Source organism: Primulina tabacum, chromosome 15 (assembly GCF_025594145.1).
Source record: "Primulina tabacum isolate GXHZ01 chromosome 15, ASM2559414v2, whole genome shotgun sequence".
In the NCBI taxonomy this organism is placed as follows: domain Eukaryota; kingdom Viridiplantae; phylum Streptophyta; class Magnoliopsida; order Lamiales; family Gesneriaceae; genus Primulina; species Primulina tabacum.
The window spans coordinates 5506972-5533919 of record NC_134564.1 but is presented as its reverse complement, the minus strand read 5'-3'; the positions used below and the strand labels follow the sequence as shown (position 1 = coordinate 5533919).

General features: G+C 37.8%; 1 protein-coding gene across 2 annotated transcripts; it reads left to right on the top strand.

Moving 5' to 3' along the window:
• The first annotated feature begins 331 nt into the window (after window positions 1–331).
• LOC142527546 (putative serine/threonine-protein kinase PBL7) lies at window positions 332–26651 on the top strand. 2 transcript variants are annotated; one of them, XM_075632384.1, is made up of 5 exons: window positions 332–544; window positions 617–761; window positions 1045–1181; window positions 1266–1392; window positions 26608–26651. In XM_075632384.1, exons 1-5 carry the CDS (start codon window positions 359–361, stop codon window positions 26634–26636), a joined length of 624 nt encoding a protein of 207 aa, XP_075488499.1. In that variant the 5' UTR covers window positions 332–358; the 3' UTR covers window positions 26637–26651. The 2 variants fall into 2 exon arrangements, with proteins under 2 accessions (XP_075488499.1, XP_075488498.1); XM_075632383.1 differs by lacking the exon at window positions 26608–26651 and having other exon boundaries at window positions 1266–1531.
• Window positions 26652–26948: the final 297 nt, after the last annotated feature.

The following is a 26948-nucleotide window of genomic DNA, read 5'->3' as shown; positions in this document are numbered from 1 at the left end:
AATTATGAAATTAAATATTTTGATGTCCTCTAAGTTAGTTACTATAATGGTCTCACACTTAATAATATAACTACTTACTTTGCACACGCGATGCGTGTGTGTACAGTCTTTTTTATCATTATCGATGGACTAAAGTGAAATTTGACAAATTATGGAGGGACTAAATTGATATTTTAATTGTTGAGATAAAAAAATAAAAATAAAAGTGTGTTGAAATTTTTTTTAAAAAAAACAAAAAACAAAAGTGTAATATTAGTATCATATAAAGATAAAGTTAGAAGAAAAAGTTGGTGTCCTTGCTATGTGAATGTCCTCGACTTTAATAAAATAAAAATATAAAATAAAAATTGCCTAATAAATGGATCCGCTCGTCAAGCAGACATATGACAACTTGAGTCGATATACTAATTCCTTTAGTGAGAGCAAATGCATCAGTCATTTCCAGTTCGGCAAACTTTACCGCACGAAATTTAGGCATCCTGACCGGGAACGGCATTTTGTGGTGAAAATATGGGAAACTGGATATAATGTGTTAAGATTAGTGGTATGTGTTTCGTGCAAAGAATGGATGTGAGATATTTATGTTGTGATGACATTTGTAGTTGTACTTTTGTAGGACGAAATAATTTTATTGCGCCATGAACTGATTCTTGGTCATCCAAGCATGGTGCCAATGTATGGGTTCTGTGCCGATGGTGAACATCTTTGTGCAATGTATGCGTTCCAGGCTTCTGACTCCGTATATAACCTCATTCCAAAAGGTATAAAACTTTTTGTTCCATTTTTATGAACAATTGGCTATCGACCATCTAAAGCTCCTTGTCGTGCTATCTTTTAGTTTTAACTGAACGAAATATCAACAAACTTGTTCTTCAAGTACATTCCCATATTTGTTGTTCTGTTATTATTTAGGTTATCAAATCCTGTCTCTTGCATGAGCTGTGGTTATTGTTCAGTTTGCTGACATTATACTAGTCAAGCTCTGCATGTTGTAAACTCGAATATATCATCTCCATAGTTAACCTTATCCTTTTTAATCTATAGATTCTTTTACGTGGCTGCAAAGAATCAAGGTTGCCCTTGGGATTGCTAGCCTCCTCAAATTTTTGCATACCGGATATCCACAGTACCCACCTTTCGTAGTTCGCAATCTTGATGCTGCTCATATATTGCTTGATGAGGTGCATTTTGGATGCCCTACACTCATCAAAATATTTATGCTAGTACGAAATATACAAGCAATAATTATTTCACTTGTCATGCAGAACGGTTATCCGAGGTTATGTGATTTTAGCATGATAACTGGTGGAATTCTTCCTGATAGAACACTTGATAAAAACGATAATGTCCATGGATGTTATGGTCACATGGACCCTTACGCTGGGAAGAAAGGTATTTCATTTTCATATAGTATCCTCATGAATAAGCCTTAAGAATTTATTCTAGTTGCAGCTCTGCCCCTCACATTTTACTCATTACCTCTGAACAGAATTGAGTTTGAAATTGTTGATTGATTTATGGTTTTGTTTAAATGTTTTTTGCTTGAAATGTCTCGATATTTTTTCTTTGAGGAACAAAACAGAACGGAACATATAGTTTGGCTTGTTTAGATTATTATATTGCTACAATGATTTGTTTTGAATCTATTTTAGCTAATTTTCTACGTGTAATAATATATTTCCTTGCTAATGGAAGTCGTGGTGGCCTGGAGGGATAACAGTAATCTGTTTACATTGCTGATACATAGAGATTGGTGGACTTGGAATTGGGAGAATGATGTATTTGTGCCGTAAAGAATAATGGAAAAGCTGTAACTGATTGTTACAGCTTTTTGGTACGATGATTTATGTATAACAATGAACAGATGTCTCGATATGGTGTTTATCGGAGGCAGAGTGATTATAAAATATAACTATTAATGTCATTAAATTAACTTAAATAGTTTGAACTAGCAAAAAGAATTGTGAACTCCGAAGAAATATGAATTTCGATATTCGATATATTGCTATTGGTCTCATTTATTTCTGTCCATTGTGATTGTTCTGAGCAAGCTGTGAGGAGTTATTTTTGTAGCTAGAGTCCTCTTGAGTCTACAGCATTGTAATGGATTCAATAGCAGACTTTTAAGCTGGTTAAAGGGCAAACACCATAACTGAAATTGGGTGTATAGAAGTCGTTTACTCTTGAAATGCAAACTAATGAGCATTCTATACTCAATGTTGTAATTGGCGGGAGGCGGTGGCAGGACGGTCAATGACCGTCTACCGCCTAGGAAGTGACTAAGTTGTTGAATTTTTTTAGCAATTTTTTATTGGTAATAAATAAGAATATATAATCATGCAACGTGATTACAAGTAATCATCGGTTTTTATGTAATATATGTAATTAAATAATGTTTATGCATAAAAAAACTTCATAAAATATAATACAATTTAGACAAAGTGCAGATAAATATATAAATGCAAACTAACAAGATGATTAAGGCGGTGACTAGAGGCGGTTTGACAAAGGCGGATAGCCTCGGACCACCTATAGAGACCGCCTTAGACAAAGGCGAGGCGGTCGATGGCCGCCTACGCCTAGGCGGCCGCCATTTAGAACACTATCTTTACTGTAGAAGTATGAAGTATTCAGCTTCCAGATTGGCCCACATGGCTGTACTCTCCACTTTGTTCTGCAATTTAATTTTACATCATCTTGGTTTTACTGAAGCAAGTGCGGATTTTATAACCAAGATTATTTAGAAGGTTTTGTATTGGATTTGCTTTTAGGGAATTGTTCAGATAAACAAGACGTCTTTGCATATGGGGTTATATTGCGAGGTTTGATAACCAAGAAAGTTTACACGCAAGAAGATCGGCAAGCCCGATTACCTTTTGATCTTGAATGGACACAGAGAGTGTTAGAGTAGGTGCCCGGCAAGCCAACTTGTGGCTAGGGCTTTTATTGACTCTAATGCAAAACAATCTTTATTTTAATAATATTTTACGATTTTATTCGATTATGGTATTATACTTTATCTGTATACCCATGCAAGCTGCATAGATAAAGTCCTTGAATATACAATAGGTACCATGAGGTCTGCGTCTCAACGTAAGATCATGAAACTCATTAGGAAGCGTACCGTATATTCTAAACATGTTCTTAGTCGATTCAGCCGCCTAAAACAAGGATAAAGGTCGCTCGAGCTCGAGACTAGCATCTGTGGTGTAAACGCCATGTTTCATTGGCAAGGGCATGGAGATGTCCATTCACACAGATGGGTGATCATATGATGATGCACTGAACAACCCTCCCTCGGACTGTCCAAGTAGTTCTCACTTATCGAGTGGAATAGTCCGCAGTTATGGTTGTACACCATTAGTCCTTTGACCCGGGACAATGTAGGGGATATACGTACTAGTATGCACTTTGATCCGTTTACCGACTCCATCGAGGGTCATCAGGTGGCGAGGTTGGGTGTAGTTTCGAAATACGTAGGAGCAAATGCATTGTAGTCGGGGATTCATCGTTCGCCTACGGATGTAGATATCCTATGTGATCTGATGAGTTAATAGTGCAAGGAGTCTCTTGCCAGAGCAAGAAATGTGCTTTAGGGAAAGGTGTTTTCCTAGTTGCACATACCATGCAAATATTAGTACTCAAAGATAAATCGCATCGTTATCGAATTCATATGCAACTCTCGATATACCAATGGTTGCAGATTCGATCGGGATATATGTGTTGAAGGGACCGTACTGTACGCTAACCATGACTAAATGTTCTTGCAGGCACTATCAATGATACACAGGGGATCATGGAGCGATGCTACTAGACGCTCTTACCATGATCCGATGGGTGCAATCAGAAATGAGTTCTGACATTCTTGATCAAGGAGTTGATGAAAAGAATGGGGTTAACTAGGGTAAACCCGAATAAGAATAAATGTTATTCTGAATCACATGGAGATGTGAACCCACGGCTAGCTGTATCCCTGAACCATTGAAGGTCACACAAGTATCGGATTCCGTGTTCCCGTTGAGATAGTCAAATTTCAAGGAGTTGGAATTTGGCGACTATAATTTGATGGAGATCAAACAAGAAGCTTATAAAGGAGTTTATGAGCTGATTCCATAGGATGGAAGAAGTGGAAGTTAGCATGATTGCTAAATAAGGAAGGAGAGTGGAACTGCCTGTTCTGTGAAGGAGTTCACTAAAACTGGTAGCTGCCAAATATTGTAACTGCCATATATGGTAAGTTCTAAACTTGGCAAATGAAAATTTTGATCTTCGAAATTTTCGATTTTCATTATATGAACAAGATTTGTATCCTTGACACATCGGCGCTCTCGGATCGTCGATCGGAGTTATAATGAGTTCGAAATCATTTATTTAGTGAATTGAGAATTTACTAATTAAATGATTGTGCTAGTAGTGATGACTACTAACATGCACAAATTCTCATATATGTTCTAGAGGAGTCTAGAATTAAATTAACCAAGGAGTTAATTTATTAATTAAATAATGGTTATTTAATTTAATTAATATACATGTATAAATTTTATATGATGATATAAAATATGTGTATATAATATTATTATATCATGTATTATTCAAGGTTAATAACTACATTATATATTAATTATATGAGAGTTTAAATATAATGAAATTATTAGAGTACTTGTGGGAGATAGACTCCTAATTAGATTAGGAGTCTCACTCTATAAATAAACCATTAGGGCTCATTGTTGGAGGATGAATTATTCTTCACACAAAACACAAGAAAATTCTTTCCTTTTCTCCCTTGGAAGTCACGGCCAACACATAGAATTGTGGGAAGGAATTTTGGCAAATTGATTTGTTTAATTGTTGATTAAAATCAATAATTAATTGTTAATTATTGGTTAACAATCAATTAGCCAAAATCCATGTTTATGAACAATGATCTCTCAACCATACTTTCAAAAGATTGGGAAAATTTTGGCCAAGTGATTTTTCCTTCCACCACCGCGCCGACGATGCTACACCGTCTCCAAATTTTGGAAATTTGGAGGCTACAGTCTCAATGCACAAATCGTTTGTGATTTCTAGTGCAATCCAAGCGAGGAACAGAGTTTCTGATCGTGGGCTTAATTAGACGATCTAATTTGAAGAGCCGTTCGCAGGGATTTACAAGAAGGACTATCTCCGCGTAAAAATCGAAATAGTTTGGAGTTTAAGCGTTAAGAACGCAAAGGTATAAATTCTAAACACCCTATGAATGATTTGAACACACGACACCCAAGGATAAATTTTTTAACTTCCGCTGCGTCTTGGGTGCGAGAATACGATGTCCCAACAGAGAGAATATAAGGCTAGTGAATCAGATATTGACAAGAAAACCGTCCAACGTTCACTTGTCCTTGAAAGTTTTACAAGTGATCCTGATTTTAATTCAGCGGATGGGGCCAAGATCACTGCAATGGCAATGGAATGTATAAATATATGTGACTGTGAACGCCCCACCATGAAGCTGTTGGGAATTAAACTATCAAAGATCAAACTAATTTGAGAGAAAAATCAATCTATTCAATTCATAGATTTAATTTACAGAAAGAAATAAAAACTCTCAGATCTCACAGCACTCTCAAGGCTCTCCTCTACTTGGGATTAGGATTCCTCAACTGGGAATGGGATAATTTAAACAACGAGCTGAAGCCTCTATTTATAGAGGATATTCTGCACATGTTAATTGGTGTGAATGGACGATGGCAGCCATTGGAGAATCAACAATAGCTGCACCTACCGTGGACCTTCTAGATGGTGTCTGGAGATTTCCAATTTGAGTTCTTCAATTCTCCCCCTCCAGCCATATCCAAAACAAGCATTCTAGCTATGTCTCTGCATAGCTCTAACTTTTCTCGCGTTACCACTTTTGTCAACATATCTGCTGGATTCTCCTTCGTATGAATCTTAACTAGTTTCAACAGTTGTCGATCCATAACTTCACGTATCCAATGATATCGAATATCAATATGCTTTGTACGGGAATGGTACATGGAGTTCTTACTTAAGTCGAGAGCACTTTGACTGTCACAATGTACCTTGTACTCTTTCTGCTTGATTCAAAGTTCTTGAAGATATCGCTTTAGCCACAACATTTCTTTCCCAGCTTCAGCGACAACAATATACTCTGCTTCTGTTGTGGATAAAGCAACACACTTCTGCAATCGTGACTGCCATGAGACAGCTCCCCCCGCGAAAGTGTAGATATATCCTGAAGTAGATTTGCTACTATCAATATCTCCGGCCATATCTGCATCCGTATAGCCCTCCAATATTGGATCAGCTCCCCCGTAACAAAGACATAATTTAGTAGTACCCTTTAGATACCTGAGAATCCACTTTACTGCCTCCCAATGCTGCTTCCCAGGGTTGGAGAGAAAACGACTCATCTTTCCCACTGCATGAGCAATATCTGGCCTTGTGCATACCATTGCATACATCAAACTTCCAACAGCTGAAGAATATGGTATTGATGACATTTTCCCGATCTCTTTCTTGGATAAAGGACATGCACTCTTGCTCATCTTGAAATGATTGGCAAGTGGAATGCTGACTGGTTTGGCGTTGTTCATGTTGAACCTCTCGAGCACACGTTCAATGTACTTCTCTTGAGATAACCATAACCGTTGGTTGTTTCTGTCTCGAACAATCTGCATTCCCAAAATCTGTTGAGCTGGTCCTAAGTCCTTCATTTCAAAAAACTTAGAGAGTTCATTCTTCAACTGACTAATCTTCGTTGCATCCTTTCCCACGATCATAATATCGTCTACATAAAGTAGAAGAGCAACGAAACTCCCGTCTGAAAATTTCTGAATGTAAACGCACTCATCTGCAGCAGTTTTCTTATAGCCTTGACTTGCCATGCATGAGTCAAACTTCTTGTACCACTGCCTTGGTGCCTGCTTTAGACCGTACAAGCTTTTCTTAAGCTCGCAAACGAGGTTATCACCTGAAACCTCAAAACCTTCTAGCTGCTCCATATAGATTTCTTCTTTTAAATCTCCGTGAAGAAAAGCTGTCTTCACGTCCATCTGTTCAAGCTCCAAGTTCATACTTGCTACCAAGCCAAGTATAACTTGGATTGACGTCATCTTGACTACTGGTGAAAATATCTCATCAAAGTCAATTCCTTTCTTCTGTTGGAATCCTTTGACTACTAATCGTGCTTTGTATTTCACCACTTGTCCGCTGCCATCTTTCTTCATCTTGAACACCCATTTGTTTCTTAGTGCCTTCTTCCCTTTTGGAAGTTCTACGATCTCATAAGTGTGATTCTTCTGCAGAGATTTCATCTCATCTTGCATTGCTGACAACCATGTTTCTTTGTCCTTATGAGATAGTGCTTCTTGGAAACTCTCTGGTTCTCCATCTTCAGTAAGCAGAAGGTACTCGGATTCCGTATATCTTCTAGATGGAATCCGTCCTCGTTCAGACCTACGAACTTCTGGAAAACCTCTGAAATTATTTCAATATTGAACCTTTTCTTCCTTTGAAATTAGAATCGAAGATTTTCTTCTTTTTTAGCTTCGTATGCATTTCGGTAGGTTTTACATTTAGTCATTACCATCATCTGGGCCTTGTGATGATCCTGGAACATCTGGTGGAGTGGGTTGTGGCTCCCCCTGCTCAACACCCCTTTCTTCCTCAGCTTCTGCTTCTGGCATGTATTCTGTCACTATATCGAACGGGTTTAGTGCTGCATCTGAATTTAGAGCACCAACATTTGACTTCTGAGACATTGTAGGTTTTTCAATGTCTTCTATTGTCTGGCTTTCATGGAACACAATGTCCCTGCTTCTGATCACCTTTTTCTTCTTTGGATCCCATAGTCTGTATCCAAGTTCTTCATCTCCATAGCCAATGAAAATGCATGGAGTGGTCCTTGCATCAAGCTTTTGTCTGAGCTCCTTGGATACATGTGCGTACGCCAAACATCCAAATACTCTTAAATGTGAGTATGATGGATCCTTTCTAGACTACAGTTTCTCCGGATGGTGATCTGTTGATCAGGTAACAGGCGGTTCTGACTGCTTCTCCCCAGAATTACTTTGGCAGTTTAGCCATACTGAGCATACTCCGAACACGTTCCATGATTGTCCGGTTCATTCTTTCGGCTACACCGTTGTGTTGAGGGGTGCGAGGGACCGTCTTCTCATGTCGAATGCCGTATGTTTTGCAATACGCATCGAATACCTTGGAAGTGTATTCACCTCCATTATCTGACCGGAGACACTTCAATTTCTTCCCAGTCTCACGTTCTACCATGACATGAAACATTTTGAAGTATTCGAATACGTGGTCCTTCGTTTTCAGGAAATAGACCCACACTTTTCGAGAAGCATCATCAATGAAAGTCAGAAAATATTTATTTCCACCTAGTGATTCATCCTCCAGGGGACCGCAAACGTCAGAGTGTACCAGACTGAGCAACTATGATCTTCTCGTTGAATAGGAATTGAATGAGACTCTGTGCTGCTTACCAAATAGACAATGAATGCAAGGATCTGGCGCAGCATCTTTGTCAACGATGATAAGCTCTTTCTTTATTAGGGTAGACAACCCTTTCTCACTCATATGGCCGAGTCTCTGGTGCCACAAATTTTGAGAACCCTCCTTCTCAGCTACGTTGAGGGTGTCTGTACATATCTTCATGTGAGTCTTGTACAGTGTGCCACAAATGTGTCCTCAAGCGACTATCAAAGCACCCTTTGCCATCTTCCATGTGCCATTGCTGAAATGATTATCATAGCCCTGGTTGTCAAGGGCTATTCCAGAAAGAAGATTGAGCCGAAGATCTGGCACATGTCTGACATCCTTCAAAGTGATTGTACTTCCAACACTTGTCTTTATTTGGATATCTCCAATTCCTACAATCCAGAGGAACTGGAATTTCCCATCTTCACTGCTCCAAAGTCACCAGCTTTGTATGTCATGAAGTATTCCTTGTGCGAAGTCACGTGGTAGGAAGCTGCAGTATCTACCACCCATTCTGTGTCTTCTTTTGAAACATGAAGGCATGTCTCATTATGGGTCGAACAGAACGCTACATCTCCAGGAATGATGACTAGCGTTTCTCCACCCTTGTTCTTCGACTGGGAACTGCTCTGGCCTTGCTCCTCTAGCCATTTGTAGCAATTCTTCTTCATATGACCCTCTATTCCACAGTGATGACATTTATACGAAGGTTTTCTGCCATCGGTGGATCTGCCTCTGCTTTTGCTTCTACCTCTCCATTTGCCTTTACCCCTTTGTTGTCTTCCTCGGGGCTTTGTGACAAGGGCATGAGTCTGGTCTGTGCTCATATCCTTTCTCCTGGCCTCCTCGTTGAACAGGGCATCCTTAACCATGGACATGGTAAGTTTGCCATTTGGAGCCGAGTTGCTGAGAGAAACTACAAGTGTTTCCCAGCTATCAGGAAGCGAACTGAGAAGTAGGAGTGCCTGCATCTCATCTCCAAGCGGCATCTCTACAGACGATAATTGATTTACTAGACTCTGGTACTCACTGGTATGCTCGGCAACAGAAGTTCCACTTTTGAACTTCATATTGACTAGCCGCCTCATCAACAGGGCTTTATTCCGAGCAGTCTTGGCCTGGTACATGTCCTCCAGCTTCTTCCAGAGAGCATATGCGTCTGTCTCCTGTGCAACATGGTGGAAGACACTATGATCAATCCATTGTCGGATTTGACCAATAGATTTCCGGTTTAATTTCCTCCACTCTGACCCTTTGGTTGGATCAGGATTTTCACCTTTCAATTCTACGGGATCGAACAAATCTTTACAGCTGAGGAGATCTTCCATCCGAGGTTTCCACAGCGTGTAGTTTGTTGCCGTGAGCATAATCATAGCTCCAGAATATGATGTTGACTCTTCTGTAGTCATCTTCAATATTTATTTATCAAAATAGGAGCTGAATCTCGCAAAACGGAGTACACCGTTGTGTCCGGAACGGCCGAAAATGGTGGATTAGGTAGGGGTGGGTACGGTACGGTATACCGTACCGAACTACGGTACCGTATACCGTACCGAAAATATCGGTATGGAATTTTTCCATACCGATATCGATACCGAAAATAGGAATAGGCACTTCGGGGTCAGAAATTCTATTGCTAAAAATTTTGGAATCACTATATAACTTTCTGATAGTTCAGGGGTCTCTAAGTCATTACCAAAAGTTCAGGGGTCATTCTGTACTTTAGGAAAGATAAAGGACCATTTTGAAACGAGCAGAAAATATAAGGACCAAAATGCAATTTTCAGAAAATTGAATAGTGCTGATGACGTGGCACTGACTGGACGCTTACGTGGCAATGACGTGGCGCTGACTGGACGCTTACGTGGCAATGACGTGGTGGGCACTGTTCATCATCTTCTTCGTAAAGAACTTTTGAAAAATCACAGAAAATTCGTTTGATGTCCGATTTTCGATCTGAAAATACCGGTCGACTCGTGGGAACGAGAGCTACGTCGTGGTATAATCAAAACAAGAGTTCAGACACTTTCACGAAATCGAATTTTTCACAGAGAGCTCTCCTTTGATGGCTAATACCTCTAACCAGGCTCTGATACCACTTGTTGGGAATTAAACTATCAAAGATCAAACTAATTTGAGAGAAAAATCAATCTATTCAATTCATAGATTTAATTTACAGAAAGAAATAAAAACTCTCAGATCTCACAGCACTCTCAAGGCTCTCCTCTACTTGGGATTAGGATTCCTCAACTGGGAATGTGATAATTTAAACAACGAGCTGAAGCCTCTATTTATAGAGGATATTCTGCACATGTTAATTGGTGTGAATGAACGATGGCAGCAATTGGAGAATCAACAATAGCTGCACCTACCGTGGACCTTCTAGATGGTGGCTGGAGATTTCCAATTTGAGTTCTTCAGAAGCAAGTGTTGAGGTCTCTGCTCACACTTCCAGTTGTTAAGCAGCATGCTCCTTTTCTAGGAGTGAACAAACTGCTCCAGCCCCATAAAATTGGTCACCGAAAGTTTGTTATATATCTTTTACATACAAGGTTCTGCTTTTGGAAGCCGATTTATTATGACTTTAGGATGCTGTTGATGTAGTTCGAACTCTCTTCAGTCTCATTGTTCGTTTTCGGGGTTACGTTTGCATTTCCTTTTATCATTTTATTGAGCTATGATTTTCTTCTATAGAAGATATAGAAAAAATTCATTTCCTCTGCATCTATTTAATAAAATGACCGTCTTTGACTAAAAACACCTGATATAATGTTATTTTTTGCATAATGCTGTTCTAACGAATGGAATTTGTATAAGACGATGGACCCATTCTTCGGAGCCATTGTTATAAATTTAAATGCCCTTGTTTTATTAAACATACATTCTAGTTTATATAGCATATCTTATTAGGGCAAAAAATTATGTGAGACGGTCTCACGGGTCGTATTTTGTGAGACTGATCACTTATTTGGGTCATCCATTAAAAAGTATTACTTTTTATGTTAAGAATATTACTTTTATTGTAAATATCGGTAGGGTTGAACCGTCTCACAGATAAAGATTCGTGAGATCGTCTCATAAAGAACATACTCTCTTATTAGTACGAAACCACGTTGATGAAAATATATTTCTTTAATTAGTTGCACACGGAATTTTCAACCCTCGAAAGTTTTATTTTGTTGGAAGTTCAAAAAAATAAGAAAGGAAAATGATTAATAAATTATAAATTGACGAGCAAAACTAGAGCATTGGATGAGATTTTATTTTTGCTTTTAAAAAAACAGAAAATAATATATATATACTCTTTATCTGGAATATTTAAGAAGAAATCTCAAATGCATTTTTGTCAATTTATAAGATAAAAAAAAACACAACGAAATTTTTTATAGAGCAAGTAACAAAGCTATTATGTAATCTATTTTTTCTAAATTAATCCGATAAAGTATTCTTTATTGGAGATGCTGTTGTTCTCCCGACTAAATAAGTGGGCTTTTAAAAAAGGATTTCATATGTTTTAAATCGATCGATTATGATATGTTTTGTTCTATTAAATTTTTGTTCGTTCTATTATAATTTTGTTACGCTCTGATTCATTGTTTCATGTTCAAATGCAATGTTATGATTTAAATTTTATATGATATCAGGATTCTAAAATATTAAAAGATGTAGCCTTTACGCGATGGGTTATAGTAACTGTGATATGCCTTGATTTGATAGGTTATTGACGGGACCGATGCTTGATCAATCATACACTAACTTTCGCACTTCGTGGAGTTTTTTAGAGAAAAATATTATCAACATTGTTGCTGCTGTGAAGCGTGCTGCTGTGATTGCTGAGGACACTTCAGACAACACGCGTGCAAGTGTTGGATGAAGATCGTGTTTCGTTGCCTCACACTTTTGCATCGATTCTCCACTTTCTTGAATAATTTTTTATTCTGGTTGTTTGACTTTTAGAAAGCATTTGTTTTCTCAAAGTGTTGAGAAAATTGATTTTTGTGAAGATCACTAGTGATAGGTTTTTGTAAACGTTTTGATTTTCTAGTGATTAATTTTTGCCATGAGGCACCACACAAATATTTATATTTGTCCATATTTAATCTTGTTCATCTATTTACTTAAAGTTAATATGTGTTATAAATTTTAATATTCCGCTGCATGTTGTTTTAAATGTTGTAACATTTGACACAACACTTAATTCTGATATAACACAAATTCATAACATTACATCTGTCAAGAAATATTCCTTACAAGTGGTATCAGAGCCTACCCTTGATATACTAAGTGCTGATTCTGGTTTTTGTTTTGTTTTGACAATTAATATTTAATGGACACATCACTTGCAAACGCAACACTTCGACCACCAATCCTCGACGAAACCAACTACAACCTATGGAAGGTCAAAATCATATATTAGATAAAATCCATAGATGAAAGGACATGACAGCGTGTCATCAACGGGTGGACTTCACCGATGATGATGGATCAAGATGGTGACAGCATGCCAAAACCGGAAACTGACTGGACTGCCGATGAAGTGAAGAATTCAAATTACAATTCAAAGGCTTCGAATGAAATATTCACCTCAGTCGATATGAATATGTTCAGTTTGATCACAAAATGTACTTCTGCTAAGAATGCATCAGATACTCTCCAACGACACTGTGAAGGTTCTGAGAGTGTGAGACAAACAAGACTGAGGATGCTTACTTCCAAGTTCGAGATGATGAGGATGGAAGAATCTGAGAACATACTGGATTATGATCGTCGCCTACGCGAAATTGCTAATGAGGCGTTCAGCCTTGGAGACCCCATCTCCAATTAACGATTAGTTAGCAAAGTTCTCCGTTCCTTGCCTGAAAGATTCAACGTGAAAATTTGTGCAATCGATGAGGCTAAGGAATTATCTCAGATGGCTCTAGAAGATCTTATCAGTTCACTCCGCACCTTCGAAATGAACTTGGACATGCAGAAGAAGGATATGGGGAAGACGATTGCATTCAAAGTCTCAAATGACTCTTATAATGATCTACTTCAAATATCCCAGGAGGTTAATGAATCAGATCTTTGTGAGGATTTCATCGCCTATATCACAAAAAAACTTGGGGATTATTTGAAAAGAATCAGAGACAAAAAGAAGTCTGAACAACCATCAAGGTTTCCGAGTCTTCCAGCACCTGAAAGGCCACAAAAGTTTCCTGCTCAACAACAATTTCGACCAAGGAATGAATGCAAGGGTCAATTTAATTCGAAAAGGTAGAAAATGCAATGGATTTGGTCATTATGCCAACAAATGTGCTAACAGATTAGGAAAAAACAAATGTTATAATATTTCTCTAAGCGATAAAGAATCTGATGAGGAGGAGAAATCATGTAACGGCTCGTTTTTGTATTTGAAAATTTGCGAAATTATTTAAAATTTTTCTCTTTAAATAAATAACATGCCTCATTCATAAAGTAAACTGATAAAAAGATTTAATGTTAAAGTAACAGCGGAAGAAATTATTGTTTTCAAAACAACGACTTAAAATAATTCAACATGATGAAAATGAGTTTTGTGCATAAAAAGATAAATAAACTGAAGCATGAGGTCCTCGGGTTCCTACTACTGCTGACCCAAGCTAGCTCACTGGTCCCCGCCCTCGGTCCCGACCTCATCAGTACCTACAACAATCAAGTCTAGTGAGTCTAAAGACTCAGCATGCATATATAGTGAATAACAAGTAAATATATTATAAAATTTCATGTAACGTAAAAATATCGTATCGTAAAGCGTAATGTGAAAATCATGTCATGAGTAATTATAAATACGTGCATATCTGAAAATCATACGTAAAATGTTTGCTCGATAGAGCTCTGTCATAACATATCATATCGTAATTTTTGGTAGAGATAATGTTTCTGCGCAAGTGGCACATAACATAACATAACATGCACGTCTGATCAGACTAAACCACAGTATACTGGGCGGTAGAGATCACCACAGCCCTTGGACTGGATATCCATACCCATACATAATCGTAAACCGGTCGTAAGTCACCGGGTGAAGCAATCCCATAAGCGTAAGGTGGCCACAAGACATATCGCATATATCTCAAAAATAACATTTTTATATTATGCACGTAATATAATTATAACCCTGTTTTACCGAATGAGTTGGATCGTTCCCATGCTCGCTGCGACCTAATTCTAGCATGAGAACATGCAAATAAACTTAACTTGACCAACACTTCATAATCGAACTAAAAACGAGACAATTACGCCCAACAAACTTAGTATTCAACCATGGCTTCGTACCAACCCGAACCAACATTGAACCATCGTTTAGCCATGATTAAAATATTCCTAAAATACTGCAAAACATAACCATAGGGCTGTAATACACGAAAATAGTGAATGGAGGCCAAAATCGTGAAACGCTCTTTCGAGAGTCACTTTGGCACATTGCACCGCAAATTCTCGTACGACATCTAAATTTAACCAAATCACAAACGGCCAAAAACATGACCTTCCTAACTAATTTAGGTACTGTCCAATCCAAGGCCATAGGCTAAAAGCCAAGCAAGAACTCAAACGAGCCTCCTGAACCGTAACCATGCTGCTGTCAAATTTCAGTGGCAGCAGCTGTGCTTGTGTTGCTTCGTTTACAAGGCTAATGGCCATTGGGGCTTAAACCACCAATCAGAGCCTCTTCCCAACATCCTAAGGTATGGCTTTAACCATGGCTAAGGGCCCTAGGCCAATTACAATCCAAGCAAACACCCAAGACAACCCAACATTCCCACCCGAGAACCATGCTACTGCACGTAGGGTATATTGCTTTATATTGCTGTCATTTTCATTCCAGTGGCCATTTGATCCACCATGGCATGATCTAGACATCCTGAGGTATTGTGTGAACCATGGATAAGGGCTAGAAGCCAACCAAGATCCACCTAAACACCACAAAGCCGAACCAACTCACACACACGAAAAATCAGAAAAACGAAACCGTGGAACACTTGTCTTGTTTTGTTTTAAAATCGATGGGACCATGAACCAAGCCTTGAAAGGCCATCTTGGTCACGTCCTAAACATGCTAAGGAAGGGTTCCAACCATGGTTACCAGCCTTGGACCAACCATGATTCGAACACTTGCCTTAGACAACTAAGAATCCGAAAATCAAGACAACTCGCAACGATTGAAGACGTTGCTGTCAAGTCTTTTCGTCCATTATGCATGGGGCTTGAACTAATGGACCAACATGACTCCAACACATCCTATTACATGCCTAGATGCAGCCTTGAGCGTCTGGAACCGAGCCAATCCCTGAAATCACAAACACAACACAACCCGTGAAGCATGAAGGAAGCCGAAAAATCTGTGCAGAATTTTTTGTGTAGTTGCTGTCAACATTTCGGTTTTTGCCCAAAAATCATGCTCATGTAATGATTTAAAATATTTAAATTACTTGATTGAAGAGCAAAGAACTATATAAACATGCCTGGAAATCTGTTTTCGAAAGAAACAAATCAATATGACGAACACGGCGCGGCGGAGACGGAGTTTCTTTTCTTTTCTTATTTTCTCTCTTGTTTCTTTTTGTTGCTTCTCACGATTTTTGCTGAGGTTTTTCTCTGATATTTTCGAATGGATGGTGGGGGAGAGTGTTAAGGAATGAAGGGGGAAGGTTACTAATTAAATGAGGAGGTAGAATGGAAATTCAATTCGTTCCATCCTAGTTGCTAGTGAGATATGGAATGAAGTGTGCTATAATGAGATTGATGGAGATTTGAGGGAGGTGATGGCCAAGATTTGATGATCAAAAGTAAGAAAGAATATTGCTTAAATCATTAATTATTGGTGATTAAAAATTGAGGGAATTATTCTACCATGAAGGGTTAAGGAAAAGAATAAAAAATGGAGAGTTGCCAAACATGTGAGGATTTGATTGAACGGGCCGAAAATTGCTATTAAAATAGGGAGAAATATTGCTTAATTATTGAATTGTTAATTCCTTAAAGTTTTAAACACTTATTATGTATTTTAGTGAAATAATAAATTAATTAAGGATAGTAATTTTCATGCATGCATGGCTAAGGCTTAAAATAAATTACTAACATGTTAAGTTATAATTTCTTAAATAAAATAGGTCTAGATTAATTTATCCCAATTGGTTACACAATTTAATTTAGGCTTTTAATTAATTATTGTACATAAAAGAACTTATTTACTACTTACTCCAATTAGTTAAATAAATCTCTAAACGTTCTTTTACCTTAAAATAAATTACTCCTCAGCTTAAATTAAATTTATGAGTATTTCTTATTATTAAATTTTATCTCAGTACTCCAACTTCAGTCCGGCCTTGCTTATTTAACTGAAAAGATAAAACTAAACCTCTGCGATTTAAAATAAATAATTATAACTTAACGACTTTAAAATGAATTAAACACTCATGCATTTATGAAAATCATTTTAATTTAAATAATATTAATTATGCATGGATTATACGTAGTCTGTTTTATCGGGTTCTACAAATCAAATGATGAATATAACCACACCTCTTTGACTGCACTGTTGATCGAAAAACGTTGGCTGCAAGTGAACCCTTTAGGTGTTGCCCTAGGTGTTGCCACTCCTGGACGCAACACGTGTGTAAAATCAGTCTGTTTGAAATCTACATATTCTGGAAACTTGAGTGTAGATGATGATTTGGAAGTTTATGAAGAAAAAATCATTATTGAGAGTGTACAAAAGCTTTATGAAGAGTTATATGCTGATTGGACCAAAAGAAACAAGCTTAACTCAACTCTCATGAAGGAGAACACCGAACTAAAAGCTGTGGTTACCAAACTTGAAGTAATCCTAAGCAAAAAGGACTTGGAACTAGGAAAGACCAAGGATGAGCTTCAAAAGGCAACTGAGACTTTATCCAAGTTTAATTCGAGCACATCCAAGCTTGAATCCATACTTTTGATGGGAAGAGATGACAAGAAAGGCTTAGGTTTCAAAGACAATGTGTACGAAATAGGTGAATCTTCAAAATCAACGGTCTTTGTGAAAGGAAAAGCTGATACATCCTCACAGTCACAATCCACGTCGATGAAAAGCACGCCTCCAAAAAGACAACCTGTGTTGGAACTTTTCAAGTTTGCAATCTTGATTTTGATGATAACAAAACTTGTTAATTTGTTTTACTAATAATCTACCTTAGTGTGCAGAAGCTAGGATCATTCACGAGTTGTTAACATCGCAAGCTGAAGACCTAACTGATAGCACAAACTGAATCAGTCTAACTGATTACGTCAATTGAGCATTTCAGCTGATTGTCCAGTTGACAGGTGGTTCAGCAGGAGAACCTCAGAAGTCTGGCCAGCCAAAGGAGTGTTCAACTGATGAAGAAACTCAGCTGATCAGTTCAACTGAACGAGAGTGGAATCAGTTCAACTGATGAGCCAACTGATTTCACCAGCCCAACTGAAGATCAGTTCAGCTGACCAGTTCGGAGCATCAGTCAGAATCTTTCAGTTGTAGATGAAGACAAACTTTTTCAGTGGATTCCAGCTGTGCGTGAAGGTACAAAGCCATTGTCCAGTCAAAGGACAATAATGAACGTTGCATCAAAGCATTAAAGAAAAAACGTTTCAGAAGGGCAGTCGGAAAGTCGAGACACAAAGTCCAAGAAACGAATTCAAGATGCAACGGATACAATAATTGATTCTCACTGTACGTTCAGTTTTCCCGCCTATATAAAGAGAAGATCAGTGAAGACTCAACAAGTTGAAGCAAGAAGAAAAAGAACGATATACAGAAACAAAAGCTTCAACGCAAACAAGAGAGAAAAGAAAGGGCACACACATTGCACATCATCTTTCAGAAGCAATCAGCCCAGAGGGACACTTAACATGTTATCTGCTTAGTTTAGAAGCTTATTCCCTCAGTGTGTGAGAACATCCTTGTTTAGTTCTCACACACAAACACTCTCAACCACTCGAATACAGTCTTGCACAAAGACGTTAAACTTGTGTATGTAGTCTTGGACACATAGACGTTAAAGAAGTGTTGGCTGGAAGGTGCTGCCTTCAGTCGTAGCTAGGAGTTCAGTTTAGGCAGTAGTGTAAGTCCTAGCTGAGTGGGTTTGTACAAAGTATGTATAAATCAAAGTCGTCTAGTAGATACTACCCGAGGCGGTAGAAGGGGTGACATAGGATCAGTTGAAGTCTCCGAACATCCATAAACATGTCTTGTGTATTTAACTGATTAACTAATATTTTCAAATTGTTTGGATCAGTTAGAGTATTCGTCAATTCAGTTGTCACCATAACTGAACTGATGAATGCAAAAACTAATCTACCTTTTTTCGGTTATTCAGTTTACATGAGATAAAATGTTTTCTAATATAACATTCTTCTTCACGAAGAATTACTTCGAGTTTCTTCCGCTTGGTTTTAAACCAAACACAATTTAATTCATCGGTGTTAACATTCTTAGAACACGAGCTATTGCAGCTCATTGGAGAATATAGTATTCAAAATGACCTCCAAGGCACTAGCACACTCGATCCTTCAACCAGCCGCACCTGTTCCTGAGAAAAGAAAACACAGGTATGTATGTCATTATTGTTCTAAGCATGGACACATCAGGCCCTACTGATTTAAACTCAGGAATGACCGCATGAACCAAAAGTCGACCCAGATATTGCCCGAATGTTGTCTAACACTTTCCGCAACACCTTCAACCATCGACCTACAGTAAGACAAATTTGGGTACCAAAGATAAAAACTCATTGTAATGTTGTCTATACTTCCTTATAAACTGACACTGCAGGTTATTGGTACTTTGATAGTGGAAGCTCGCGTCATATGACAGGATCACGAGAATATCTCACTGATTATGTTGATAAAAAAGGTGGTAGGGTAACCTATGGAGGGGAGCTAAAGGAAGGATTGTTGGAAAAGGTACATTGAATGTCGAAGAACTACCAAAGCTTCACAATATGCTTCATGTTGAAGGATTAAATTCAAATTTGATAAGCATAAGCCAATTATGCGATGATAATTTACATGTCAAATTTGATAAACATACTTGTGAGGTTTTTGATGAAGCTAACATGTGCATTATGACATGAACAAAGTCTTCGGATAACTGCTATCAAATAGGTAAGGAACACACATGCAAACACGCACAACTCATTGAGCTAGACCTTTGGCATCAAAACTCGGTCATGTGAACTTCAAAACTATGAAAAATTGTGTAAGTATGATGTTGTTAGAGGCATGACTCATCTATCATCGAGTACACCGTATATTTGTGGAGACTGTCAAAAAAGGTAAACAAACTCGTGTGTCACACCCTGTGTTGCCATCATCTGGGACAACACGTTGTCTCGAGTTACTCCGCATGGATCTTATGGGTCCTATGGAAGTTGAAAGTTTCGGAGGTAAGAAATATTCCTTTGTGTGTGTAGATGACTTTCACGATTTTCTTGGATAAGTTTATTAAGGAAAAGTCAGACACTTCGATGTCTTTAAACAATTGATCACAAGGATTACAAACTTTCATAATTTGAAGGCGAGAAGGATAAGGACTGACAATGGTAAGGAATTTGAAAACTCTTCATTTTCATCTTTTTGTGACAAGAAAGGTATTTCACATGAATTTTTTGCTCCAAAGACACCACAAAAAAATGAGATAGCCGAACGTAAGAATAGAACACTTCAAGAAATTGCAAGGGTGATGTTGACTTCAAAGTGCATTTCAAAGCGTTTTTGGGCAGAAGTCCTTAACACCGCATGTCATATTTCAAATAGGGTGTATTTGAGAAGCGGTTCGACTATTACATCGTATGAGATAATTATGGAAAAGAAGCCTAACCTTAAATGATTTTCATGTTTTTGGTTGTGTGTGCTATGTTTGAATGACATGGATCAACTTGCAAAATTTGATTCAAAGAGTGACAAGTGTTTATTCCTCATATATGCCACTATAGTCGTGTTTACCGGATGTTTAATCTTAGAAATAGGAATATTATGGAATCTATTAATGTTGTTTTTTATGATCATGCAGATCTTAAAAAGAAAACTGTCGAGGATGATGTAGATGACTTGCTGAAATTTCTACTTCACTGGAAAATATAGATGTTGCTCCAGATGTTGCAACACTTAACACAACATGTGACACTGAAGTCACTGAACCTTCCATGGAGAAGTCCAAACCCGAAAGAAAGAAAAATGATGATGCAGATGATGGATAGAACATTCCAACTAAAATCCAGAAAAATCATCCATCATCTCAAATAATTGGAAGTGTTCATGGAGAAGTCCAAACCCGAAAGAAAGAGAAATTCGATTACCGGAAGATGGTGGACTAGTGTGCATGAGCACCATGTACTGACATGTAAGATTTTCATGTTTTGTATCTCAATTTGAACCCAAAAATGTTTATGAAGCTTTGAAAGATGAATTTGGATTAATGCAATGCATGATGAACTTAAAAAATTTATTCGAAATGATGTTTGTAATCTGGTTCCACCTCCTGACCATGGTAATATAATTGGTACAAAAGTGGACTTTTAAAAAATAACAATGATGAGTCGGAAACATTATTCGAAACAAAGCAAGATTGGTTGCTCAAGGGTATACACAGGTTGAGGGGGTTGATTTTGATGAGACCTTTGCTCCTGTTGTCTGCATTGAGTCAGTTCGACTATTGCTAGCCATTGCATGCTATAAGAAAATCAAACCTTTTAAAATGGATGTTAAAAGTGCATTTTTGAATGGTATCTTGTGGGAGTAAGTATATGTTAGACAACCTAAATGATTTGAAGATCCATATCATTTGGATCATGTGTACAGTTGAAAAAGGCTCTCTATGGTTTGAAGCAAGCACCACGTGCTTGATATGGCAGATTGACTGAATATCTACTTGAAATTGGCTTCAAACGATGTGAGATAGACAAAACTCTTTTATTCAAAAGTCAAAAAGGTGAAATTCTTATCTGCCAAGTCTATGTTGATGATATAATCTTTGGTGCATCCTCTAAACAACATGCTAATGATTTGTTGAGTGTATGTCTTATACTTTTGAAATGAGCATGGTTGGTGAGTTGAGTTTTTTTCTTGGCTTACAAATCAAACAAACGCATGATGGTATTTTTCTATGTCAAAGTAAGTATGCCAAGAATCTAGTCAAACACAAAACATATGAAAAACTCCTATAGGCTCGAGTGAAAACTATGCAAAGATGATGTTGCCGAAAATGTTGGCAACACCTTATACCGCAGCATCATAGGAAGCCTCCTGTATTTGACAGCCAGTCGACCTGACATCATTCTTGTGTACTAGATACCAAGCCAATCCTAAAATCTCCCATTTAAAAAGCTGTTAAGCGTATTCTATGTTACATAGCTGGAACAAATGATCTATGAGTATGGTACACTCAAGAAACTAACTGCAATTTGGTAGATTTTTCTGATTCTGACTGGGCTGGTAAACTTAGATGATAGAAAGAGTACATCTGGATGTTGTTTTTATCTTGGCAATAATTTGATCTTGTGGCATAGTAGGAAACAAAATTGTGTTTCAATTTCAACTGCTGAATCGAAATATGTGGCAGCTAGAAGTTGTTGTGCTCAACTTTTGTGGATGAATCAAATGATAGAAGATTATGAACTTAAGAGTGAAACCTTAGTTGTGTCCTGTGATAATTCTAGTGCAATTGACATTTCAAAAAAATCCCGTACAACACTCTCGAACAAAACACATTGACATTAGACATCACTTTATTCGAGATCTAGTAAAAAAGGGTTGATTTGGATGGAATTTGTTGGTACAAATAACCAACTGGCCGACATATTCACAAAAAGATTAGATTTTGAGAGATTTTCCAACCTCAGAAGTCTCTCAGCAAGTGTTCTTTCTAAACCATCATAGATGTTGTCTTAGATGTTACAACATCTCGGAAAACACCTGACGTGCATGTGCATTTTTAGGCATTAGACATTCTGCATTTTCATGCATACTATGATATGATGTGTTGGAATGATGTTGCTTAATCTTCTGTTACACTTACAATTCCTTATTCTATCTTGTTTAACACACTTGGACATGAAAAATACTCTAATTGAGTCACTAAGTAGTGAAGGATAATCATGTACATCATGAGTCTGTCCATGTGAAAAGTGAGTTGAGTAGGTTGAAAATATCTATAAACATGCTTCGTATCAGAAGAAAATATTGGAAAAAACTACCTAAAAGAGTCCAATGAAGACTGTACTTTTAGTGTGAGAGCTACCTCTTCTGAATTTAATACAGAAATCAAAATAGAAGAACTTTAAAAAAGGTGCCTAGAGAAGTCCAAAAGAAGACCGTTCTTCTAGTGTAGGAGCTACCACTTCTATTATCAGAAAGTTGTTAAGTCCCTAAGTGTGCAGAAAAATCAAAAATAGTTGTAGGAATTGACGTGTTGTCAGAAGATGTTGCCAATATTCGTGAAAAAATTCATCTGTAATCATATCTCAAACTTGGCTTCATGTTTCTATTTCTGTTACATTCTGTTTTTAGGCATAAATAACTCATGCATAACATAACATTGTGAATATTGTTGCATTATGAGGGGTTAAGTACTTCAACAAAGAAAATCTCAAAAATCCAGAATTTACTAGAAAGTTGATATTTGTGATCCTTGATGAATTAGTAGTGTTAATTCGATGTGGATGTTAGTTCTGGAAATTATTTCAAAAGATATTGTACGTAATTATCTCGATACTCTTCTAGGAAATGACGGTTAAATCTTCTGCCCGTTATTTTTTACCGGTAGATTAGCTCGGTTACTGAATTTTTGTTACCCTTGCACTGTGCTTTCATGTTTATCTCCTTGATTCACAACACCTCACTCATCAGTAACTGCATAATAGTCCTTCAGATTTTGTGTCTTCATCACACATTTCTCTATGTTTTTCTGCATTTTTCATTTTCTCACGCACAATTTATACTCTATCAATGGCAGGAAAGGGCTACGATCCACATGACATTCGAAGTGAGATGGGTCATTGCGAGGATGTTGCCCCAACTCCCGCAACATCTGATGAAACACCCACTGCTCCAAATCTACAGATTATCCCTGCTGTTGAAACGCCAGAACCGTTGGAGATCATTGCCCCAGGAGAGCCATGGGAAATCCAGTAAACCTCGAAAATCCTCCTATTTTTAGGTTTCCCATCCACAATGACCACCGGTAAGACGATCAAAAATACAGGCTGGGTATAACCCAGATCTCACACCAGGCAAGAGATTTCGCTACAGAGGGCCAGCTCTCCACTCGCCCGTCCCTCATTGATCCAGCAGAAACCTCGGGAGATGATTCAGATGACGGGGACTACGAGTTAGTCGCCCGCAAAAAGCCCGCACCACGGGTTGCTACTAGTCTTCCTCCTCGTACTCTGGTAAGGAAGACTCACACACCCTCTGATGAAGCCCCACAAGCTGTACAGCAGGAGACAACTTCGTCTGATGAAGTTGAAATGTCCTTGGCCCAAGTGTTAGCGAGTATGAAGAAAGCCAAGCAATCTGCTCCTGCCTTTACAGCTGAAATGTCTGAGGACAAACACACTCCTGAGGAAGTGCAAGAATCTGATGAGAATAACCTCACTGGTTCCTCTTCAAAAGTCCACAGATGACGTATTGAACGACGGCGTTGAAAACATCCTCTGGGAAGGACAATGTTGTGTCAGATGATGACAACATTTCAGCAAGCACTGATTTCAGTGATTATGATCTTGACAGCGCATTCACCACAAATTTCTACTCCGAGCAGGCTGTCTTGCAGTGGTACTTATATTCGAATCGAGGTTTCCTCGAGGAAAAGAATATTGATTTTGATGTCTTCGCACGACACAACTTGGTGTCTTTCTCAATACTTCCATCTGCTTTCCAGGTGTCCAGCAGTCACACCATTTTGCCGTAGACCTGTATTGGAATTCTATGCCAACTGATCACCAGGAGTGGGTGAGGAACGATCGAACAAGTATGGGAAGTTTTGTTAGACACAGGGTCTACGAATTCTATCCTACTACCATACATGTGCACTTACCAGACTCCAACCAAAAATGAAGATGGCCTTCTCCCAGATATTCATGAAGTTACTTCCATACTCGCTGGGGGGGCTCATTACTGTTTTCCCACTTACCCCTCAGCGGCTGTCCGCAGCAAATCTGACAACATTTTACTCATTGCTACGAAGATTGACAATTTCGTATTGGAATCCCTCCACAATTCCATGATTGTGACCAGACACAAGGTGATGTTCTTCACGCCATAGGGACATGGGTAATTTTCAACTTTGGGAAGTTAGTCTTTAAGATTGTCCTTCAATATGCCTGCCGGAGGCCTCAAGGCATCGAAGCTCCCATATCCATCACTCATATATGGTATGCTAGTTTCTCAAGGATTTATCCGAGACGTTGATGAACAACTCTCGGATACCAGTGACATGTTTCGGATTGCTCCTGCATCTTTAAGGGCAACAGAAAACTCGACCTCCCTGGTCTGAGTCCAGTACCGCGCCAACTGCTTCTGATGTTTCCCCATGCCTCTCTGCCACTCAAGATTTCCCTGGGTTTATACTACTCACCGTTCCGGAAGTTCACGCTCAAATTAATCATGCCCTGGATAAGATTACTAAAGCCAAGGCTGACATAGCCTACTATGAAAATCTGGTGGCAAACTACAGGCTGTTGTTAGAGGTAGGTGTCCATTCTGGACAAAAAGGGGGAGATCATGATCAAACCCCTGCTGGTACTGGTGGCGAGGCTAGTCCATCTGGGACGGAAAGACACTGATGAGGAAGAGAACATTGATGAAGAGGATGGGAATTGAAAGTGTTGTGTTGAAAGTGTTTCGTCGGTTTTTCGATGGTTCTATTATATTTGTTGGTTAATTTTGTTAGGTCTTTGCTCTGTTTGCTGTTTCTTATGTTTCCTTGAAATGTGGTTGTTGCGCTGATCTAATGAATTTTGTTTTATGCAATGTTGTCTCAAGTGTTGCCAACAATTCTAACAACACTCGTGCTAACTTGATTTTATTCAGAGGAGAAAAATCTCGAATTCAGGGGGAGATGCAAGGATAATGGGTTTTGATCTCATTTTGTCCAGAAATGCAAAAAGGGGGGAGATGAAGGGAAATATTATCTCTTAATTTAATTGATATAATTTCTTAACTTAAAAGATTCCTTAATATTAACTTTTCATATTGATTTGATTGTGTATAATACTTAATGAATTTTTCTTTCTAGATGATTGAGATAAATATGTAAATGTTATCTTGAGAAGGTATCAATATTTACTTTCTTTGTTGATAGGTTATTTGTGGAGATAAACTCAAGGTAGATGATGTTTATAAATAAGAAAAAGGAGGACATTGACGGGACCGATGCTTGATCATCATATACTCACTTTCCGCACTTCGTGGAGTTTTTTAAGAAAAATATTATCAACGTTGTTGCTGCTGTGAACATGCTGCCGTGATTGCTGAGGACACTTCAGACAATACACGTGAAACTGTTGGCTGAAGATCGTGTTTCGTTACCTCACACTTTTGCATCGATTCGCTTTCTTGAATAATTTTTTATTCTGGTTGTATGACTTTTAGAAAGCATTTGTTTTCTCAAAGTGTTGAGAAAATTGATTTTTGTGAGGATCACTAGTGATTGGTTTTTGTAAACGTTTTGATTTTCTAGTGAATAATTTTTGCACTGAGGCACCGCACAAGTATTTATATTTGTGCATATTTAATCTTGTCCATCTATATTAAAGTTAATATGTGTTATAAATTTTAATATTCCGCTGCATGTTGTCTTAAATATTGTAACATTTGACACAACACTTAATTCTGATATAACACAAATTCATAACATTACATCTGTTAAGCAATATTCCTTACAGTTATGATAATTGTTATAAACATCACCCATCAACAAAGTAATATAGAGAGGATTGATCACTAAAACATAGATGATAAGATAAAATATTTATGCATTAAACTATGTTATGTTCATCATAAGTTCTGGTTTTTGCCATGCTATGTTCTTTTCAAATATTCATTAATTTTTTAATTTTTTTATTGTTGTAGATCGATCTCCACTTCCTGAAATAGACTGATTCTGAAGACTTGTTACATTATGACGAGCAGAAGATGTTTGGGGCTGGTTATGAAGACTTTACGTTATTTCGTGCACTTGAGATTTTGTTGAAGTTAGATCATATCAAAGTTGCATGCTTCCGAGTTCCGCATTTGAATTCCTTTATTATTGTAAAGATAGTTATTGTCCATGAAATAGGTTGGTTATGAATATTTGATGTATTACAGGACTAATTGTTTTCAATGTTAAATTATTAAAAAATGTTGGTGTCGAACATTCCGGTCACGGGACATGACAATAATAATTTTTTCTCATCGTTTAGCTTACAAAA

Coding starts and splice junctions, on each gene's coding strand:
- LOC142527546 (XM_075632383.1), top strand. CDS start 359: ATGGATCCGCTCGTCAAGCAGACATATGACAACTTGAGTCGATATACT. Junction 545..616: donor ATAATGTGTTAAGATTAGTG/GTATGTGTTTCG, acceptor GTACTTTTGTAG/GACGAAATAATTTTATTGCG. Junction 762..1,044: donor ATATAACCTCATTCCAAAAG/GTATAAAACTTT, acceptor TTTAATCTATAG/ATTCTTTTACGTGGCTGCAA.